This window comes from Notolepis coatsorum, assembly GCF_963971535.1.
Source record: "Notolepis coatsorum genome assembly, chromosome: 15".
Classification (NCBI taxonomy): domain Eukaryota; kingdom Metazoa; phylum Chordata; class Actinopteri; order Aulopiformes; family Paralepididae; genus Notolepis; species Notolepis coatsorum.
Window position 1 is genome coordinate 17,946,642 of NC_140179.1, and position 17,016 is coordinate 17,963,657.

The window sequence follows — 17,016 nt, forward strand, 5'->3', positions numbered from 1 at the left end:
TATCTCACTTGATTCGATACTCGGTAGTACCGACGTGTTTTGGTTCAGTACCTCAAAAGTACCGAATTCGGTACCCATCCCTAACCCTACCCCATCCCAGCTCCCTCTAACCCATCCCAGCTCCCTACATCTCTGACAGGCAGCGCAGGGTCCTCACCCTCTAACCCATCCCAGCTCCCTACATCTCTGACAGGCAGCGCAGGGTCCTCACCCTCTAACCCATCCCAGCTCCCTACATCTCTGACGGGCAGCGCGGGGTCCTCACCCTAACCCATCCTAGCTCCCTACATCTCTGAGGGGCAGCGTCTCTGATGATCATCTCTAACCCATCCTAGCTCCCTACATCTCTGAGGGGCAGCGTCTCTGATGATCATCTCTAACCCATCCTAGCTCCCTACATCTCTGAGGGGCAGCGTCTCTGATGATCATCTCTAACCCATCCCAGCTCCCTACATCTCTGAGGGGCAGCGTCTCTGATGATCATCTCTAACCCATCCTAGCTCCCTACATCTCTGAGGGGCAGCGTCTCTGATGATCATCTCTAACCCATCCCAGCTCCCTACATCTCTGAGGGGCAGCGTCTCTGATGATCATCTCTAACCCATCCCAGCTCCCTACATCTCTGAGGGGCAGCGTCTCTGATGATCATCTCTAACCCATCCCAGCTCCCTACATCTCTGAGGGGCAGCGTCTCTGATGATCATCTCTAACCCATCCCAGCTCCCTACATCTCTGAGGGGCAGCGTCTCTGATGATCATCTCTAACCCATCCTAGCTCCCTACATCTCTGAGGGGCAGCGTCTCTGATGATCATAATCAAATCAAATCTAATTTATTTATAGGGCCCGACAACACACGTTAATGTCCCCATGGGCCGTACAGATCTTCTTTAAACAAGTCAAGAAGAAAACATAACAATAAGTCAAGAACAGAACAAGAACACCATAAGGTGCAAACATTTTTAGATGGATGCAAATAAATGAAAGAATGCAAGCACTCCCAGACATACCCCACGTGAAGGTAAGGAAAAACTCACTAAAACCTAACAATAGGGAAAAAAGCTCCACAGGCAGTGTGGAGGAGAGAAACCTTAGAAGGGCCATTCAAGGGGGGATCTCCCTTCTTAGATGTTGGTGATAGTAGTGTTGCAGACGGACAGTTGGTAAGCATGCACTCAAGTGTGTAGTGGAACACAGATGAGTGCATGCAATAGCAACTGTACATTTTGAAAAATTAAAGATAGAGCTAATAGCGATAGCAACTGAACATTTTGAAAGATTAAAGATAGAGCTGATAGCAATCTATTTGAGGCACAGGGGCGGCGCAAAGAGGGTCACGTCCTCCCCGTCTTAGTCAAGGGACATTTAACACTCCGGTCGTTGCTCAGGGACAGCCGGAGACAGGGATCATCTCTAACCCATCCCAGCTCCCTACATCTCTGAGGGGCAGCGTCTCTGATGATCATCTCTAACCCATCCCAGCTCCCTACATCTGAGGGGCAGCGTCTCTGATGATCATCTCTAACCCATCCCAGCTCCCTACATCTGAGGGGCAGCGTCTCTGATGATCATCTCTAACCCATCCCAGCTCCCTACATCTGAGGGGCAGCGTCTCTGATGATCATCTCTAACCCATCCTAGCTCCCTACATCTCTGAGGGGCAGCGTCTCTGATGATCATCTCTAACCCATCCCAGCTCCCTACATCTGAGGGGCAGCGTCTCTGATGATCATCTCTAACCCATCCCAGCTCCCTACATCTGAGGGGTAGCACTAGCGCAGGGTCCCCACCCTCACCCTAACCGGTGGCAGCATCCTCACCTGGGGGACGTCCTCTGCGGTCTCCAGGTCACAGTTCTCCAGAGCCGGCTGCCCATTGGTCAGACTGCCGTCACGTGTCACGAGCCTGGGCGGCGGCGGGGGGGACTGGACGGACGGGATCAATACAGAGTGAGTCTCAAGTAGAGATCAATCATCACAAGTGAACATGTTTTATTGATCAAAAGACAACAAAGAAAAGATCTTACACGCATCGTCGTGGCGGGAGACCCGATCGGGCTTCTTCTCGGATCTCTGACTTCCCCTAGGAACTCTCTCGGATCTCCCGCTTCATCTGAAGACTCTTCCTGAGCTGGTAAGGGAAAAGAGGATAGTAAACGGTTAAAGGAGCTGTAAGTGGGTTCTATTTTATTTTATATAAAATAAGTAGTCTACATGTTAAAATAATGGCATCACTGATATAGTGTCTGGTCAGTAACATGAGTCTCCCAGTCCCTCCACTCTGCAGTAAACAGCCATCACTGATATAGAGTGTCTGGTCAGTAACATGGGTCTCCCAGTCCCTCCGCTCTGCAGTAAAGAGCCATCACTGATATAGAGTGTCTGGTCAGTAACATGGGTCTCCCAGTCCCTCCTGCTCTGTAGTAAACAGTCATCACTGATATAGAGTGTCTGGTCAGTAACATGGGTCTCCCAGTCCCTCCACTCTGCAGTAAACAGCCATCACTGATATAGAGTGTCTGGTCAGTAACATGGGTCTCCCAGTCCCTCCTGCTCTGTAGTAAACAGTTATCACTGATATAGAGTGTCTGGTCAGTAACATGGGTCTCCCAGTCCCTCCGCTCTGCAGTAAACAGCCATCACTGATATAGAGTGTCTGGTCAGTAACATGGGTCTCTCAGTCCCTCCACTCTGCAGTAAATAGAAAATACATTTCCTGGTACCCAGTTCACACTTTATCCAATCAGGAGAGAGAACTCCACACTACAATGGTCCGACAAAAATAAGAAATATAAATAGTAACTAGTTTCAAGCAAATGTGTCCTTGAAACAAGTCAAATGAGTCACTGTGGTACCGAGTGGAGGGGAGGACTCGGAGGCCAGCCGGCCCAGTCCAGGGGGCTCCTCTGTGGGGGACCTCTCGCCATCCAGGAGGGAGTCCTGCAGGACACAAGAGAACATGCTGACATGCTGACGGAAGGCTTTCCAAGCTGCCTGCATGCCAGCAGACACAATGATCTCCGACCTCTCAGCACGTCACCCGGTTGACCTGCTGCCCTCTGCCAGGGTTATCTTACAGGTCCATCACAGCTCAACTACTAGGAATGTCTGACCACTAAGTGTGTCTGAATCTTTAATCGCCAAAACCTGCACGTAGAAACCTGTCTATTCTACTACTTATTGCACTATTTTACTATGTTTATTCCATCTTACTCCTATTATTGTCCATTTTTAAAACTGAATCAAACCATAAACAAGGTGGCCTGTTGGGATGTTAGATCCTAATGTGACATTTTTATTTTATTTGTCTTTTTTCTGTTGTGAAGCACTTTGAGCTGCAGTTTCTGTATGAAAGGTGCTATACAAATAAAGTTGTATTATTATTAAAAGCAAAGGGCCTCTCTGTCCTGATTCTTCTAGACCTGTCTGCAGCCTTCGACAGTCAACCCTCAGATCCTCCTCGCGTCCCTCGCAGGAATGGGAGTGGCTGGCTCTGCGCCGACATGGCTGACATCATACCTCAATGACCGCTCCTACCAAGTGTCGTGGAGAGGGACCCGGTCGGCCCCCCGCCCCCTGGTGTCCCCCAGGGCTCGGCCCTTGGACCCCTCCTCTTCTCCCTCTACACCAAATCTCTGGGTAACATTATCACGTCTCATGCCTTCTCGTAATCATTGCTATGCCAATGATACCCAACTCTTCCTTTCCCCCCTAAATTATTCATGTCTGAGCGAATCTCGGCCCGTCTGTCCGACATCTCCGCCTGGATGACGACCAACCACCTCAAACTGAACCTAAGCAAAACAGAATTGCTTCACCTGCCGGCCAAATCCTCCCCGCTGACAGACCTTTCCATCACAATGGAGAATGTAGCTGTGGCCTCGTCCCCCAACGCCAAGAACCTTGGTGTGGTCCTTGATGACCAGCTGAACTTCTCCGCTCACATCGCTGCAACAACCAGGACCTGCAGATTCCTCCTGAGCAACGTCAGAAGGATCCGCCCCTTCCTGACAAAAGAAGCCACCCAACTCCTTGTCCAATCAACAGTCATGTCTCGCCTACTGCAATGCACTGCTCGCTGGCCTCCCGACTATAATATCAATCAACACTGCAGCACCCAGGTTTCACCACCGTTTGATGAACATCGTTACACAGCTGTAAGAGTCGTACCCTTCCTGCTGACACAGAACTTGTAAGCCGCTTTGGATAAAAGCTAAATTCAGCTAAATGATGACAATACATTCTAATAGGAGAATGTTCTGGAGCTTCCCAGCAGTCTGCACTTGCATGAAGCTGAATGTTCTGGAGCTTCCTGGAGGTCTGCACCTGCATGAAGCTGAATGTTGTGGAGCTTCCTGGAGGTCTGTACCTGGGTTAGGGTTAGGGACTGATTAGCGGTCTGTACCTGCATGAAGCTGAACAAGCCGTGGATCTTCACCATCAGGTCCTCGAGGTGCCGCTTCCTCAGGGCGGGGTCCTTGGGCAGGGAAGAAGGGGAGTTGAACACCTCCACCGAGGCATCCCGGCGCGGCGCCTGAAATGGGAGCAGAGGATATGGTTTTAAAGCAGCCAGAAAACAACCCGTCCTCTCCCCTAACCCTAACCCTGTCCTCGGGTGACGGGACGACTGAAAGGTTGATACTCACAGCTCTCTGCTCCGTCTTGGACTTCTTCCTCTGAGGACAGAGGATATTGGGCTTTGATTAGAACAGGTTTCCATAGCAGTGACATGTAATGACTCAAGTGTTTCCCTAAACTATAGGACTGTCAGAACTCGGGACTTGAGAACTAAGAGACTCACATCACCGTACTGACCATCTTGTATTTTGCACTAGAGACTCATATCACTGGACTCTCATCACTGGACTATCTTGTGTTTTGTACTTTTAGATTATATTTGTACTTATATTTTATAGTGTATCTATATACGACTGTGAAGCCCTGTATCCCCCCCCCCCCATGCCGCTTTGACACCCGAATTTCTCCAAGGGAAATCGTATCTTATGAATTATTATCATCAACATCTTATCTTATCTTATCTTATCTTCAAAGGCTCAATATCTAAACTATATAACATCATATCCCTACCCTCCTCAGTATTGGCTATAAGACAAAACTGGGAGTCCGATCTAAATCATCAACTTACAGACAAAGAATGGGAAAATGCTCTTGCCCGAATACACTCTTCTTCAATATGTGCCCGCCATTCACTGATACAGTTCAAGCTCCTCCACCGTCTATATTGGTCAAAGACTAGACTTGCGAAGATAAATCCTGGCATGGATCCCACATGCGACCGGTGCCACCAAGCCCCTGGCTCACTTATTCATACGTTTTGGCATTGTCCAGCACTGGCCCCTTTCTGGACTTCCATTTTTAAATCTTATTCAGACATATTTTTTATGAATGTTGACCCATGCCCTCTTATTGCATTATTTGGTCTGACACCGGAGAACGCTGCAATATCTATTGGGCAATCCAATGCCATGGCCTTTGCCTCACTCATTGCCAGACGCCTCATCCTATTCAACTGGAAGGCAGCCACTCCCCCTTCACACTTACACTGGATGAGGGATGTTATGTCTCTTATACATATAGAGAAAATCAGATTTACAACACAAGGCCACACAGATACCTTCCACAAAACATGGCAGCCCTTCCTATCTCATTTCAAAACCCATATGACTCCTTCCAAACTTGGGACCCCATGACCCCCCCCCCCCCCCCCCCCCCCCATCTACCTTCCTGACACTGCTAGCCCACGTATGGCTGGGGAGATGGCATTGTGGTGGTCTGCTGAGGGTGTTAAATTTACTTTCCATTTTATTTGTTTTACCATCTGGAAATTACGCTACTAAAATGGAGAGTATTACTTATATTATATATTACGATCTTTCCTATTTATATATATATATATATTTTTTATTTTTTATTTGACTTCTATTTCTTTTTGCGTAGCTTTGTCTATCACATCTGTATTTATGTTTAATTATAAAAAAAAAAAAAAAGTACATGTATGTTTGTCGTCGCCCTCACTGGGTGGGGTGAGGTGGGATTAGGGGATAGGAATGGGGAAGGAAATGGAAGTTGTATAATTTGGATAACTGAAATGTATAAATATGTACCAATTCTTCCAATAAAAAAAGATAAACCTAAACATCTTATCTTTATTGTTTTCAACAGCCTCACCTGCTTCCCGTCAGCGCTACGCCTCTTGGTGCCGGGGGCTCTGGGGGCTTTGGGGATCAAGGTGGCCGCTGCTCTCCGGGGAGCGCGGGCGACGGGCAGAGGGGAGCGCAGAGGGGAGCACGGTCTGTCGGAGGAGGACTCCATGTCCCAGGAGTCCGGGGGCTCCTGCTCCTTCATGGCCTGGAACTCCGCCTTCCAGCTGTGAGGAGCGCCGGCCTCCTTCAGGTGGAGTCTGGTGAGACGCTGAGGAGCGCCGGCCTCCTTCAGGTGGAGTCTGGTGAGACGCTGAGGAGCACCGGCCTCCTTCAGGTGGAGTCTGGTGAGACGCTGAGGAGCGCCGGCCTCCTTCAGGTGGAGTCTGGTGAGAAGCTGAGGAGCGCCGGCCTCCTTCAGGTGGAGTGTGGTGAGAAGCTGAGGAGCGCCGGCCTCCTTCAGGTGGAGTGTGGTGAGAAGCTGAGGAGCGCTGGCCTCCTTCAGGTGGAGTCTGGTGAGAAGCTGAGGAGCGCCGGGCTCCTTCAGGTGGAGTCTGGTGAGAAGCTGAGGAGCGCTGGCCTCCTTCAAGTGGAGTCTGGTGAGAAGCTGAGGAGCGCTGGCCTCCTTCAAGTGGAGTCTGGTGAGAAGCTGCCAGATCAGTTAGGGTTAGGGTTAACTAGGGTGACCATATTTTGATTTCCAAAAAAGAGGACATGCTGGCCCCAGCCTCGAGATACTTAATGATACTTTGCACAATCGAAGCGGGCATGGCCACCTTCATTTCACTATGTCTTGTGTACTGTACTGTATGTGATGAATAAACCTCTTGAATCTTGAATCTCTACTCAAAGATGCCTTTATTGTTTTAACATATGCTTGGAAACATGCACCCAGAAAAGCGACAATTTTTTTTTATACTTGAACTTGACTGCATACTTTTTTTGCAAAGCTTATCTTTATACATTATGCTTATAGCACATGCATAAGCCTGGTCTCTTTTGAAAGATAACATTCTGAAGTTACTAATGCAAAAAAGGAAAATCACTTTTAGTGCTAATGAAATAGAGTAGCATATAGGTCTGAACTTGAGTTGAACGTGAACTTGTGTACTAAAATGTCTGCTGTGGTTGCAATATCCCAAATTTAACCACATAACATGCACCCAGAAAAGTAGCAATTTTTTTTTACTTGAACTTGACTGCATACTTTTTTTGCAAAGCTTATCTTTATACTTTATGCTTATAGCACATGCATAAGCCTGGTCTCTTTTGAAAGATAAGTTTCATACACAATAAAGAAAAATCACTTTTAGTGCTAATGAGTAACATAGGGCTGAACATGAGTTGAACTTGTGTACTCACGTTTTTGTGTAGTATAGTTGCAATATTCCAAAATAATATATATATTTTTTGTCCGCAATTTTAATTCGTATATTTGTTTCTTTGGCCGAACTAACGTTATTAATCCTGTGGCCGCACTTTATTTAAAAACAGCCAATCAAATTCCCATCAATGTACCCGCCCATACCCATGCTGATTGGTCCTTGTGCAAGACTAGAAAGCGGGGATCTTTGATTAAACACCTGCTCTCAGAAGAATAATTTCATATCAAATGAAAACTTGGCCCACGATGGAATGAGTTTGAGACCCCTGGTCTATCCCTTGTAATAAAAAAAAGTTTTTACTTTAACTTTTTAGTACTTAAGTACATTTCAAAGTAGAAACTTTGACTTTTACTCAAATTTAGCCAGATACTTTTTTTGAGACGGTACCCATACTTTCACTTAAGTATAATTTCTGGGTACTTTTTACACCCCTGGTAAATACACAAGTCATACCATTTGATTTGTTGGAAAGTTTATTTTGTTACATTTAGACAGTAGGCTAATGGCCCGTATCCACTCCCAGTCATTGCGTAAGCTAGCTAGCGCGCCGCAGGACTCTCTCTCCGCGTACTCTGCACGTACAGAGATGAGAAGGGCACCCATCTAGTCCGACTCCGGGGAAGACGGCGAAGTAACTAATTTCCCCAAAATAGTCAAACATTTCCTTTAACCCTTTCACTGCCACACGACAGCCGGTTAACCCTTTCACTGTGACAATACAGAAGGTTAGCCCTTTACTATCACACAACCAACGGCGATGCTACATCATTAGCATCATTAGCTCCGCTGTCGTGTGGCATTGAAAGGGTTAAGAGCAAAATTATATTTCTTACCTCTTTTTTGGAAACTTCATTTGTGTTTGTCTTTATTAAGGCTGGGGGAAAAAGAGGGAAATTGAAGATATGATAATACATATACATGATACATAATACATATCCACCTTCTGGTATTTGAACAGTACACTAGAAAAGCGGTGTACTTTATCCTGTCCGTTACATCCTGCAACATTGTATCATCCATCTTCCTGAACTCCTAAACGATGATCAATATCGATATCAAACCAGGACATGCAACATTGTATCTTTTCCATCTTTCCAAAAAAGGTTTCCAAAATGGGCTCAAAGTCTGCTCCAAAGGTTGTGCCCAGAAAGAGGCCCGAGTCGTCAAGGTTGATGTTTTACCCGAGAGGCTGGTAGTTTGCAGCAGAGCCACCTTCTGCACTTCTTTTGGTGTCTTGCTTGGCGGAGGAGGAAGATGATTGAAGTAGTCGCAATCCAAAAGGTTATCAAGCTCCTCCTTCATGAGCTTAACTGAAAGTATAAAACATAATTTTTTTATATAAAAGAAAAGAAAACGTCAATATTATGGGAAATGCGCTTACAGTCTTCTCCAGAGTCAGACAAGAAGACTGATTCTACTCAATTTCCTCTGTGCATTGAGTAGAAAGCTATCCGGCTACAGGCTAGCCTATCTTAGAACAAATTACCACTAGGCTAGCTTAAAACTCCCGAGAGGGGTGTTTTTGGACAACAGCTAAGCTAGCTGGTCTGTACGTGCTTCATTTGCGCTAAGCTAGGCTAGCTTGCAGCAGGGTTTACTGAATGCACAGAGAGGAAATTGGTATCTGGAGAAGACTGTAAGCACATTACCCATAATGTTGGCGTGTTCCTTTAATATATATTCGAGATTTATTAATCACATACATACACAAGACATAGTGAAATGAAGGATGCCCGCTTTGATTGTGCAAAAAATACAAATAATAAAATAAAATAGAAATAAAATAGACATGATAAAAGTACTAAGATAAAATACAAAAGGTAATGAGTCCTATGTACACTACTATTCAATATACAGTTATACTCTTATGTCACTATGTTATCCTAACTATACTATACAAAAACATCCAGTTATGTTATATATTACAATGCATTAGTATGAATGGGGAACCCAAACTGCGGCGATCTGTAAAATGTATAATTGATATAAAATAAATAGTTTATCGTCTTTGATAATAACAATTCCCTGATATGATTTCAATAGCATATTCTGTTAACTACTACTACTACTTATTGGAGACTGAGTCCATAGTCAAAATGCAAGACTTTATGATCAATCAAATCTTTGCCGGCGTCATTGTGATCAAATTGTTATTAGATTGAATCTTTACACTCTTAAATGAAAAGATGGAAATGAATAAATTGCACAAGAAAACCAGGTTGACGACATGAGGCACCTAGCTGACCTCCTCCATCCCTACATCCCTTCACCCCCTGGCCCCCCGGTACCTAGCTGACCTCCTCCATCCCTACATTCCTTCACCCCCTGGCCCCCCGGTACCTATCTGACCTCCTCCATCCCTACATTCCTTCACCCCCTGGCCCCCCGGTACCTAGCTGACCTCCTCGATCCCTACATTCCTTCACCCCCTGGCCCCCCGGTACCTAGCTGACCTCCTCCATCCCTACATCCCTTCACCCCCGGTACCTAGCTGACCTCCTCCATCCCTACATCCCTTCACTCTCTGGCCCCCAGTACCTAGCTGACCTCCATCCCTACACTCCCCGGTACCTAGCTGACCTCCTCCATCCCTACAACCCTTCACCCCCGGTACCTAGCTGACCTCCTCCCTCCCTTCACTCCCCTGCCCCCCGGTACCTAGCTGACCTCCATCCCTTCACTCCCCTGCCCCCCGGTACCTAGCTGACCTCCATCCCTTCACTCCCTGCCCCCCGGTACCTAGCTGACCTCCATCCCTACACTCCCTGCCCCCCGGTACCTAGCTGACCTCCATCCCTTCACTCCCCTGCCCCCCGGTACCTAGCTGACCTCCATCCCTTCACTCCCCTGCCCCCCGGTACCTAGCTGACCTCCTCCATCCCTACACTCCCTGGAGTCCCTGCCCCCCGGTACCTAGCTGACCTCCTCCATCCCTACATCCCTTCACTCCCTGGAGTCCCTGGCCCCCAGTACCTAGCTGACCTCCCTCCCTTCACTCCGGTACCTAGCTGACCTCCTCCATCCCTACATCCTGCCCCGGAGGCTTCGGTCCTCTGACTCCGGTCTCCTCTCCATCCCCACCACCAACATGCGCACTGTTGGTCCCAGAGCCTTCTCTGTTGCCGCACCCATCCTCTGGAACTCCCTCCCTCCAGACATCCGCACCACCCTGGACTCTTTCAAATATCACCTCTTTTTATTAATGACTCTACCCGACTTCGCTCCTTTAGCCAATTGTTCCTCAGATTTCCTTCCCCTTAGTTTGTGCCCCTCCTCTGTTAAGCGCCTTGGGTTTTCTGAAAGCCGCTATATAAATTTAAGAAATTATTATTTTATTTATTGCAACGTATAATATAACTGATAACTGCACCTTAGTTTATACTGTAAAAACCTAATTGATGTCTTTCTACCATTACCCTGCCCATACCTGTACCTCCCCTCCCCCCTGCTGCTTTGATGCCCGAATGTAGAGCAGCTAGTCTCTCTCCTCCACCATGAAGCTCTCTCCTCCACCACAAGGCTCTCTCGCTCTCTCCTCCACCACGAGGCTCTCTCGCTCTCTCCTCCACGACTCTCCCCTCCACCATGAAGCTCTCTCCTCCACCATGAAGCTCATACTCACATGTAGAGCCGGCTACCGGCTTGTTTTTCCCTTCCAGAAGGTCCACGTAGACCTGAGACGATTTCTCCATCTGTTCCTCCAAACTACAACAACACACAACAGCTGAGCATCAGGAAGGGTTTCACAAACATTTACATTTTGTCATTTAGCTGAAACACTTTTATCCAAAGCGACTTACAGGTTCTGTACGACAAGTCAGCAGGAAGGGCACAAACGGTGTTGAAACTTGGGTGCTGCAGTGTTGAGTGCATAGTAGTAAGGACATAGTATAGTAGGTAGTAATATCCGCAGGGAAGATTAATTAGTGGAAGAGTGCATGATAGTAGACATTAGTATAGTAGGTAGTAATATATATTAATTAGTGGAAGAGTGCATGATAGTAGAGACATATTAGTATAGTAGGTAGTAATATCGCATGATGATAGAAGACTGTAAGAAGGTTTGTTTTCTCTTCATTTCAGATTAGTGTTGTCACGATACTGGAATTTCGACTTCGATATCTGACTTGATCTGGGTCAAATAGCTGTGGTCAAAGATGGCAGTGTCACATAGTAACGAGGAAAGGGGGCGGGCCCGTCGTTGCTATGACGAAGATCATATAACTAAGGTTTCTTCCGGGTAAGGGCAGACTAAGAAACGATCTAGACACGAAGCTGACTTGAGCGGACGTGGATCAGAGACGTTAATCTCTATCTCACCCTCGTCAGTGGGGGAGGGGAGATGACACATCAACATTAGCTTCGGCTAACGGGAGAAGGGTTGTGGCTAACGACGAGGCCTTAGCCACCATTGGACCAAACAGCAGAAGGCGATAGAATAATGAATTTAGTGTTCCATCAAAGACTTTTTCAAGGACAATACGAAATGGGTAACATCTGAGGCTTTTGTTTATGTAATAAACAATGTTTTCCAAGAAAGGTACTACGCGGCCTAGTGTCAAATTCTTATGCTTACGGATTGCATTAACCCTCATCTGCCAGGGATTATTCTGATCTTATACCGTCCTCTGCCAGCTCTATTTGTCTATGGAGATGTTCCCCTTCTTTGCAGGGCTATAACTTTTTAAATTGTATTGCTAAATTGACATTACTATGGCCCATTCAACATCAAGTATCTATCGTTTAGGATGTAGCAACGTTCTACTTTTTCATTCACACATTCATACTAAAATATGGTCTAAAGTATAAATATGTTTTTATCGTTTTCTGCAGCATTCCATAGAACGTGAGTTATAGCCAAATACATATTAGATCATCAAATGTAGTTTGATACAGATTGACGTCAGATAAAAAATGTCAATTGTACAAGGTCCTAAACGTCATGCCTCATCATCTGCTGGTGACCGGAGGGGGGGGGGGGGGGGGGGGGGGTTTATAAGTCCGTGGCCGACGTTAAATGATTCATGTAGTATGGGCGATATATATATCAGAGCAGATTATACGGTTAATAATAATCAAACACGCTGAAACTCACCACGGCTTCCTCTGACCGTTGGGTGATCAGCGTGGAGCAGAAAGATCGCTATTATGGCATGTTGATATATGCGATCCATTTCCAGGTTGTATAATACTATATGCGTCCAAATCATGTTGTTTATAGAGTTATTTGCAACCGATCGATGTCCAGTGTATCAAGATGGAGTCCCGCTAGCGATAGAGTGCCAGGACGAAATATGGGCGAGCACCACTTCCGGCGCGTCACTTCCGGTTTTGGCGATTCGCCGATCGGCCACCAGATGGCGGTATTGAACCGTTGGAGAGTTGAGAGGAGATCTACAGGAGATCTCAAGTCTCCGTGGGTGAAATATGATTGCCATGACAGATTTTTTAAATATTGATCTCAAAGACGCTGTACGACGTCATTGGCAGATTACGCATGGCGGAGAATGACGTGTTAAGTCGTCCTTCGCGATTAAAGGGTTAAAGGGGAATGACAAAGATTGTACAGCCAGTATGAGGAGATGTCGGAGAGATAAAACACAACGCAGAGTCAACGGATAAAGAGGTGATAACACAAGCCAACAGATGAAGAGGTGATACTGGCTGATTGATCGAAATCTAACACTATGTTGTTGAAAAAATGAAAGAAAAAAAAATTGTAAAAGAAATATATATATTCTATATTGTATTATACTAAATTATGTTATATCTAGTAAAATTTATGGAAGAACAAATGTAAATGTAAGGGGGTAGGGATCAATAAGCTTAGCTTCCCTCTACTCCATTTTTGGACATGTCTGCTAACTAAATACATTACTCTACTTTTTGTTTATAATTCCTTTTTTTAATGTTTTTATTTAAATTTGTAGTTGTTATGATTGTTCTGTTTGACAGAGCTAGATACCGTGATTTGTTTGGAGGAATATGGAGAATACATGTTCAAAAATAAACGTTTTCATTCATTCATCTTTCCTTGTGACAATATTGTCACCCACTGTAACTGAGAAGCCGTCGGTCTTGCAGAGTTTTTTTTTTCTTCTTTTTTTATATACATGTTTTTATTTTCAATTTTTCAACATAGAACAAGACATCACAATACAATAACATTAACAATAATAATAATAATAATAATAATAATAGTAACAATAAAAAACGACAATAATAACAGCACAAGACAGGCAAACAAGAAAGTAAAATAATAAAAATAAATTTTAAAATAAATGTGGCTCTTATGTGTGTGCGTTATCTATGTGTGCTATATATATGTGTGTTCTACCTACCCATGTGTGCGTGTGCCTTACCTATGTGCATGTTTTATGTGTGAATGTTTGATATGCCTGTGTAATTTACGCTTGCATGTTGCATGTGTGTGAGTGACGTGTGTTCCATGTGTGTGCATGCGTATATGTGTGGTGTGAGCGTGTGCATGTGTACGTGTATATGTAAGCACCTTCGCATCAGTTACGGTTCCCTTGGCAACAATGCCAGCACAATCAGACAAAACAAGGCAGCATTGGTCTATTGGGAGGTTATGGGTAATGGGGAAATCCGGCGAGTACAGTGGTGGATAGCGCAGGTCCAATATGTGACAGATAAGGGTCCCATATTTCATAAGTGTCCAACTTGGAATGCAGCATGCACGTGATATACTCACAGGGAATGCATTCCATTATGATATTGTGCCATGACCTCTTTGATGGGACCTCATCCTTGATCCAAAACAGGATGTTCTTCCTAGCAGCAAATGTCAGCAGATTGAACAGTCCCTATGTTTGAAATTGGCAATATGAATATCTGGGAGGCCTAGTAAAAGGCAGAGGGGATTCCAGCTCGATGGGGGTGTGAAATATGTCAGATAGTTGCTCTACGATGTCGAACCAATAGCTCTGAAGCTTTACACGGGTCCAAAAGCAGTGGACGTGGTTTCCAGTCTCTATCTTGCATTTAAAGCAAAGTGGGGATGTATTGGGATCCATTTTACTCTTAAGGGCAGGGGTAATATGAATGTGGTGCAAGATTCTAACTTGAATAGCCTTGGTGCGGTTGCAAACAGATTTTTTTTGCGTAGGTCCATGCATCCTGCCAGTCTACATCTGTGATCTCTATGTCCAGGTCTTTTTCCCAGGACTGTTTAGTAACAAGGGAAGATAAAGATGAATTAAGGTTTAGAGTACTATAGAAGATAGATATTTGTTTTTTGGGGATCTGCAAGGAGAGGGCTTTCTCCACCTGCGAGGTGGAGCTGTTAGTTAAAAGTGAGGTGTCCTTGGTGATAAACTGCCTAATTTGTAGGTATCTAAAAAATTCCGCTTTCAATAGGCCATACCGCTGCTGCAGCTGTGTAAAGGACATTAGGGTCTGGCCATCAAACAGGTGGCCAAGATCAGTTATGCCCTGCTTATGCCAGGTCTTGAAGCCGCCGCCAATTTGGTCTGGCTTAAAGTCAGGATTGCCTACGATCGGGGTAAGAGGAGCTCAGCTTGGCTTGGCCCTCCACCTTACGGACAGTCTTCCAGGCCTTGACGGAGCATAGTGTGATGGGGTTAGAGCATATTTTCCTAACGGACTTAAAGTCTTTGATAAATAGTAGGTTCCATAGGGGGGACTTAGACTGCGAGGATTCAATGTCCAGCCAGATTGACAGTGGGTCTGATCTGAACTAGCCGACAAGTACCCTAAGGTGTGCTGCTAGTTGGTAATGTCTAATATTAGGTAGGTCTAGACCCCCATCTTCACTATCCATCTGTAATTTGGCCATTTTCAGACAGTTTCTTCCCATTCCAAATGAATGAGTTTAGCCAGCCTTCTAGCACCTTGATAATCTTGTTTGTCAGCAGCACTGGGATGATTTGGAGAGGGTATAATGGTCTGGGGAGTACGTTCATTTTGACGAGGGCTATCCTACCCAGCCAGGAGATTGGTAAAGGGGCCCATCTAACTAAGTCTGCCCTTATGGTGTCTAAAAGGGGGGGAAAGTTGGCCTTAAACAATGTATCATAGGTGGGTGTCACAAATACTCCTAGGTAAACAAAGCCGGAGGGCGACTAGCGAAATGGGAAGGGCTCGGGCAGGATCGGAATGGATTTAAGTGTCCCAAGTGGCATTGCTTCGGATTTGGAAAAGTTTATTTTGTACCCCGAGAAGGTTCCAAATGTGGAGATCATGCGGGTTAGGCATGAGATAGAAGAGTCAGGTTTAGATATGAAGATCAGTACGTCGTCCGCGTAAAGAGGGATTTTGTGTTCCCTCTCGCCCACTCGAATATCTGAGATCTCGGCTGACTGCCTTATGGCCTGAGCGAGTGGTTCTATGGCCATGTCAAATAGGAAAGGGCTAAGAGGATCCCCTTGGGGGTTCCCCCGTTGTAGAGGAAAGTTGTTAGACCTAAGCCTGTTAGTCAGAACCGCCGACATACGGAGTTGTAAAGAACCTTGACCCAGTCAATAAAAAAGTGTCTCCTAGGCCAAATTCAGCGAGGGTTCGAAACAAATACGGCCATTCTACACGTCGAATGCCTTCTCCGCGTCGATAGACAAAACCACTGCGAGGTGGTCTGTCTCACGAGTCATTTGGATGATATTAAGGAGCAGTCATGTTGTCGGTAGAGTTCCTATGCTTAATAAAACCAGTCTGATCTTCGTTAATAATAAAAGGAAGTACTTTTTCTAGGCGCATGGACAGGATCTTTGAGAGCCATTTTTGGTCCGAATTAAGTAGGGCTATAGGCCTATAGGAGGCGCACTTTTCAGGGCATTTACCCTGGAGAAAGCAAATATTAGCTTCCCGTAGGGACTGGGGTAATATCCCCACCTCAGATGAGTGATTAAGCATTGCCAGCAGGGGATCCAAAAGAATATGACGAATTCCTTATAGAACTCATCCGAAACCGTCCGGGCCTGGAGCCTTACCAGATGGCATAGCCTTAAGGGCGCCCAGAGCTTCTTCCTTCGTAATTGGGGCATTAAGGAGCAAATTCTGATCTTTCGATACCTGAACGGAGGTGCAAGTCAGCGAAAAAAGCTTGCATGTCAGAGAGAGCACCGTCGGGTCGTTCGGTCCTATAAAGTTGGGCATAGAAAGAGGCAAACTCTTTATTAATAGTTTTGGTGTCAAAGGACCTGACCCTGTTGGAGTCCGAGATTGAGGCTATTACTTGGGTGTCAACCCTTTTTTTGCCAAGTTAGCTAGGCACCTACCAGGCTTGTCACCGTGTTCGTACATTCTCTGTCTGGCAAATTTAAGAGAGTATTTGGCGTCCTGGATCAAAAGAGTGTTTGACGCGGTTCTGGTGGCCGTAAGCTCTATAAGCACAGCCGGGGCTGGGTTTGAAACATGTTGATTCTCAAGGTCGGCTAGTTTGGATTCAAGAAGTTTACATTGTTAATTTTTCTTGCGTTTCTTGGATGATACG

At 45.7% G+C, this 17,016-nt stretch overlaps 1 protein-coding gene across 1 annotated transcript in view; it reads right to left on the reverse strand.

Moving 5' to 3' along the window:
- The window catches only part of caprin2 (caprin family member 2), a gene marked incomplete at both ends in the record, with an annotated part of 70,647 nt that overhangs the window by 32,704 nt on the left and 20,927 nt on the right, over positions 1-17,016 (reverse strand). Inside the window, 7 exons of the mRNA XM_084330912.1 lie at positions 1,820-1,924; positions 2,026-2,129; positions 2,854-2,938; positions 4,404-4,532; positions 4,645-4,674; positions 6,188-6,808; positions 11,129-11,249. Coding sequence (XP_084187038.1) covers positions 1,820-1,924; positions 2,026-2,129; positions 2,854-2,938; positions 4,404-4,532; positions 4,645-4,674; positions 6,188-6,808; positions 11,129-11,249 — 1,195 coding nt within the window. The remainder of the gene's footprint in view (positions 1-1,819; positions 1,925-2,025; positions 2,130-2,853; positions 2,939-4,403; positions 4,533-4,644; positions 4,675-6,187; positions 6,809-11,128; positions 11,250-17,016) is intronic.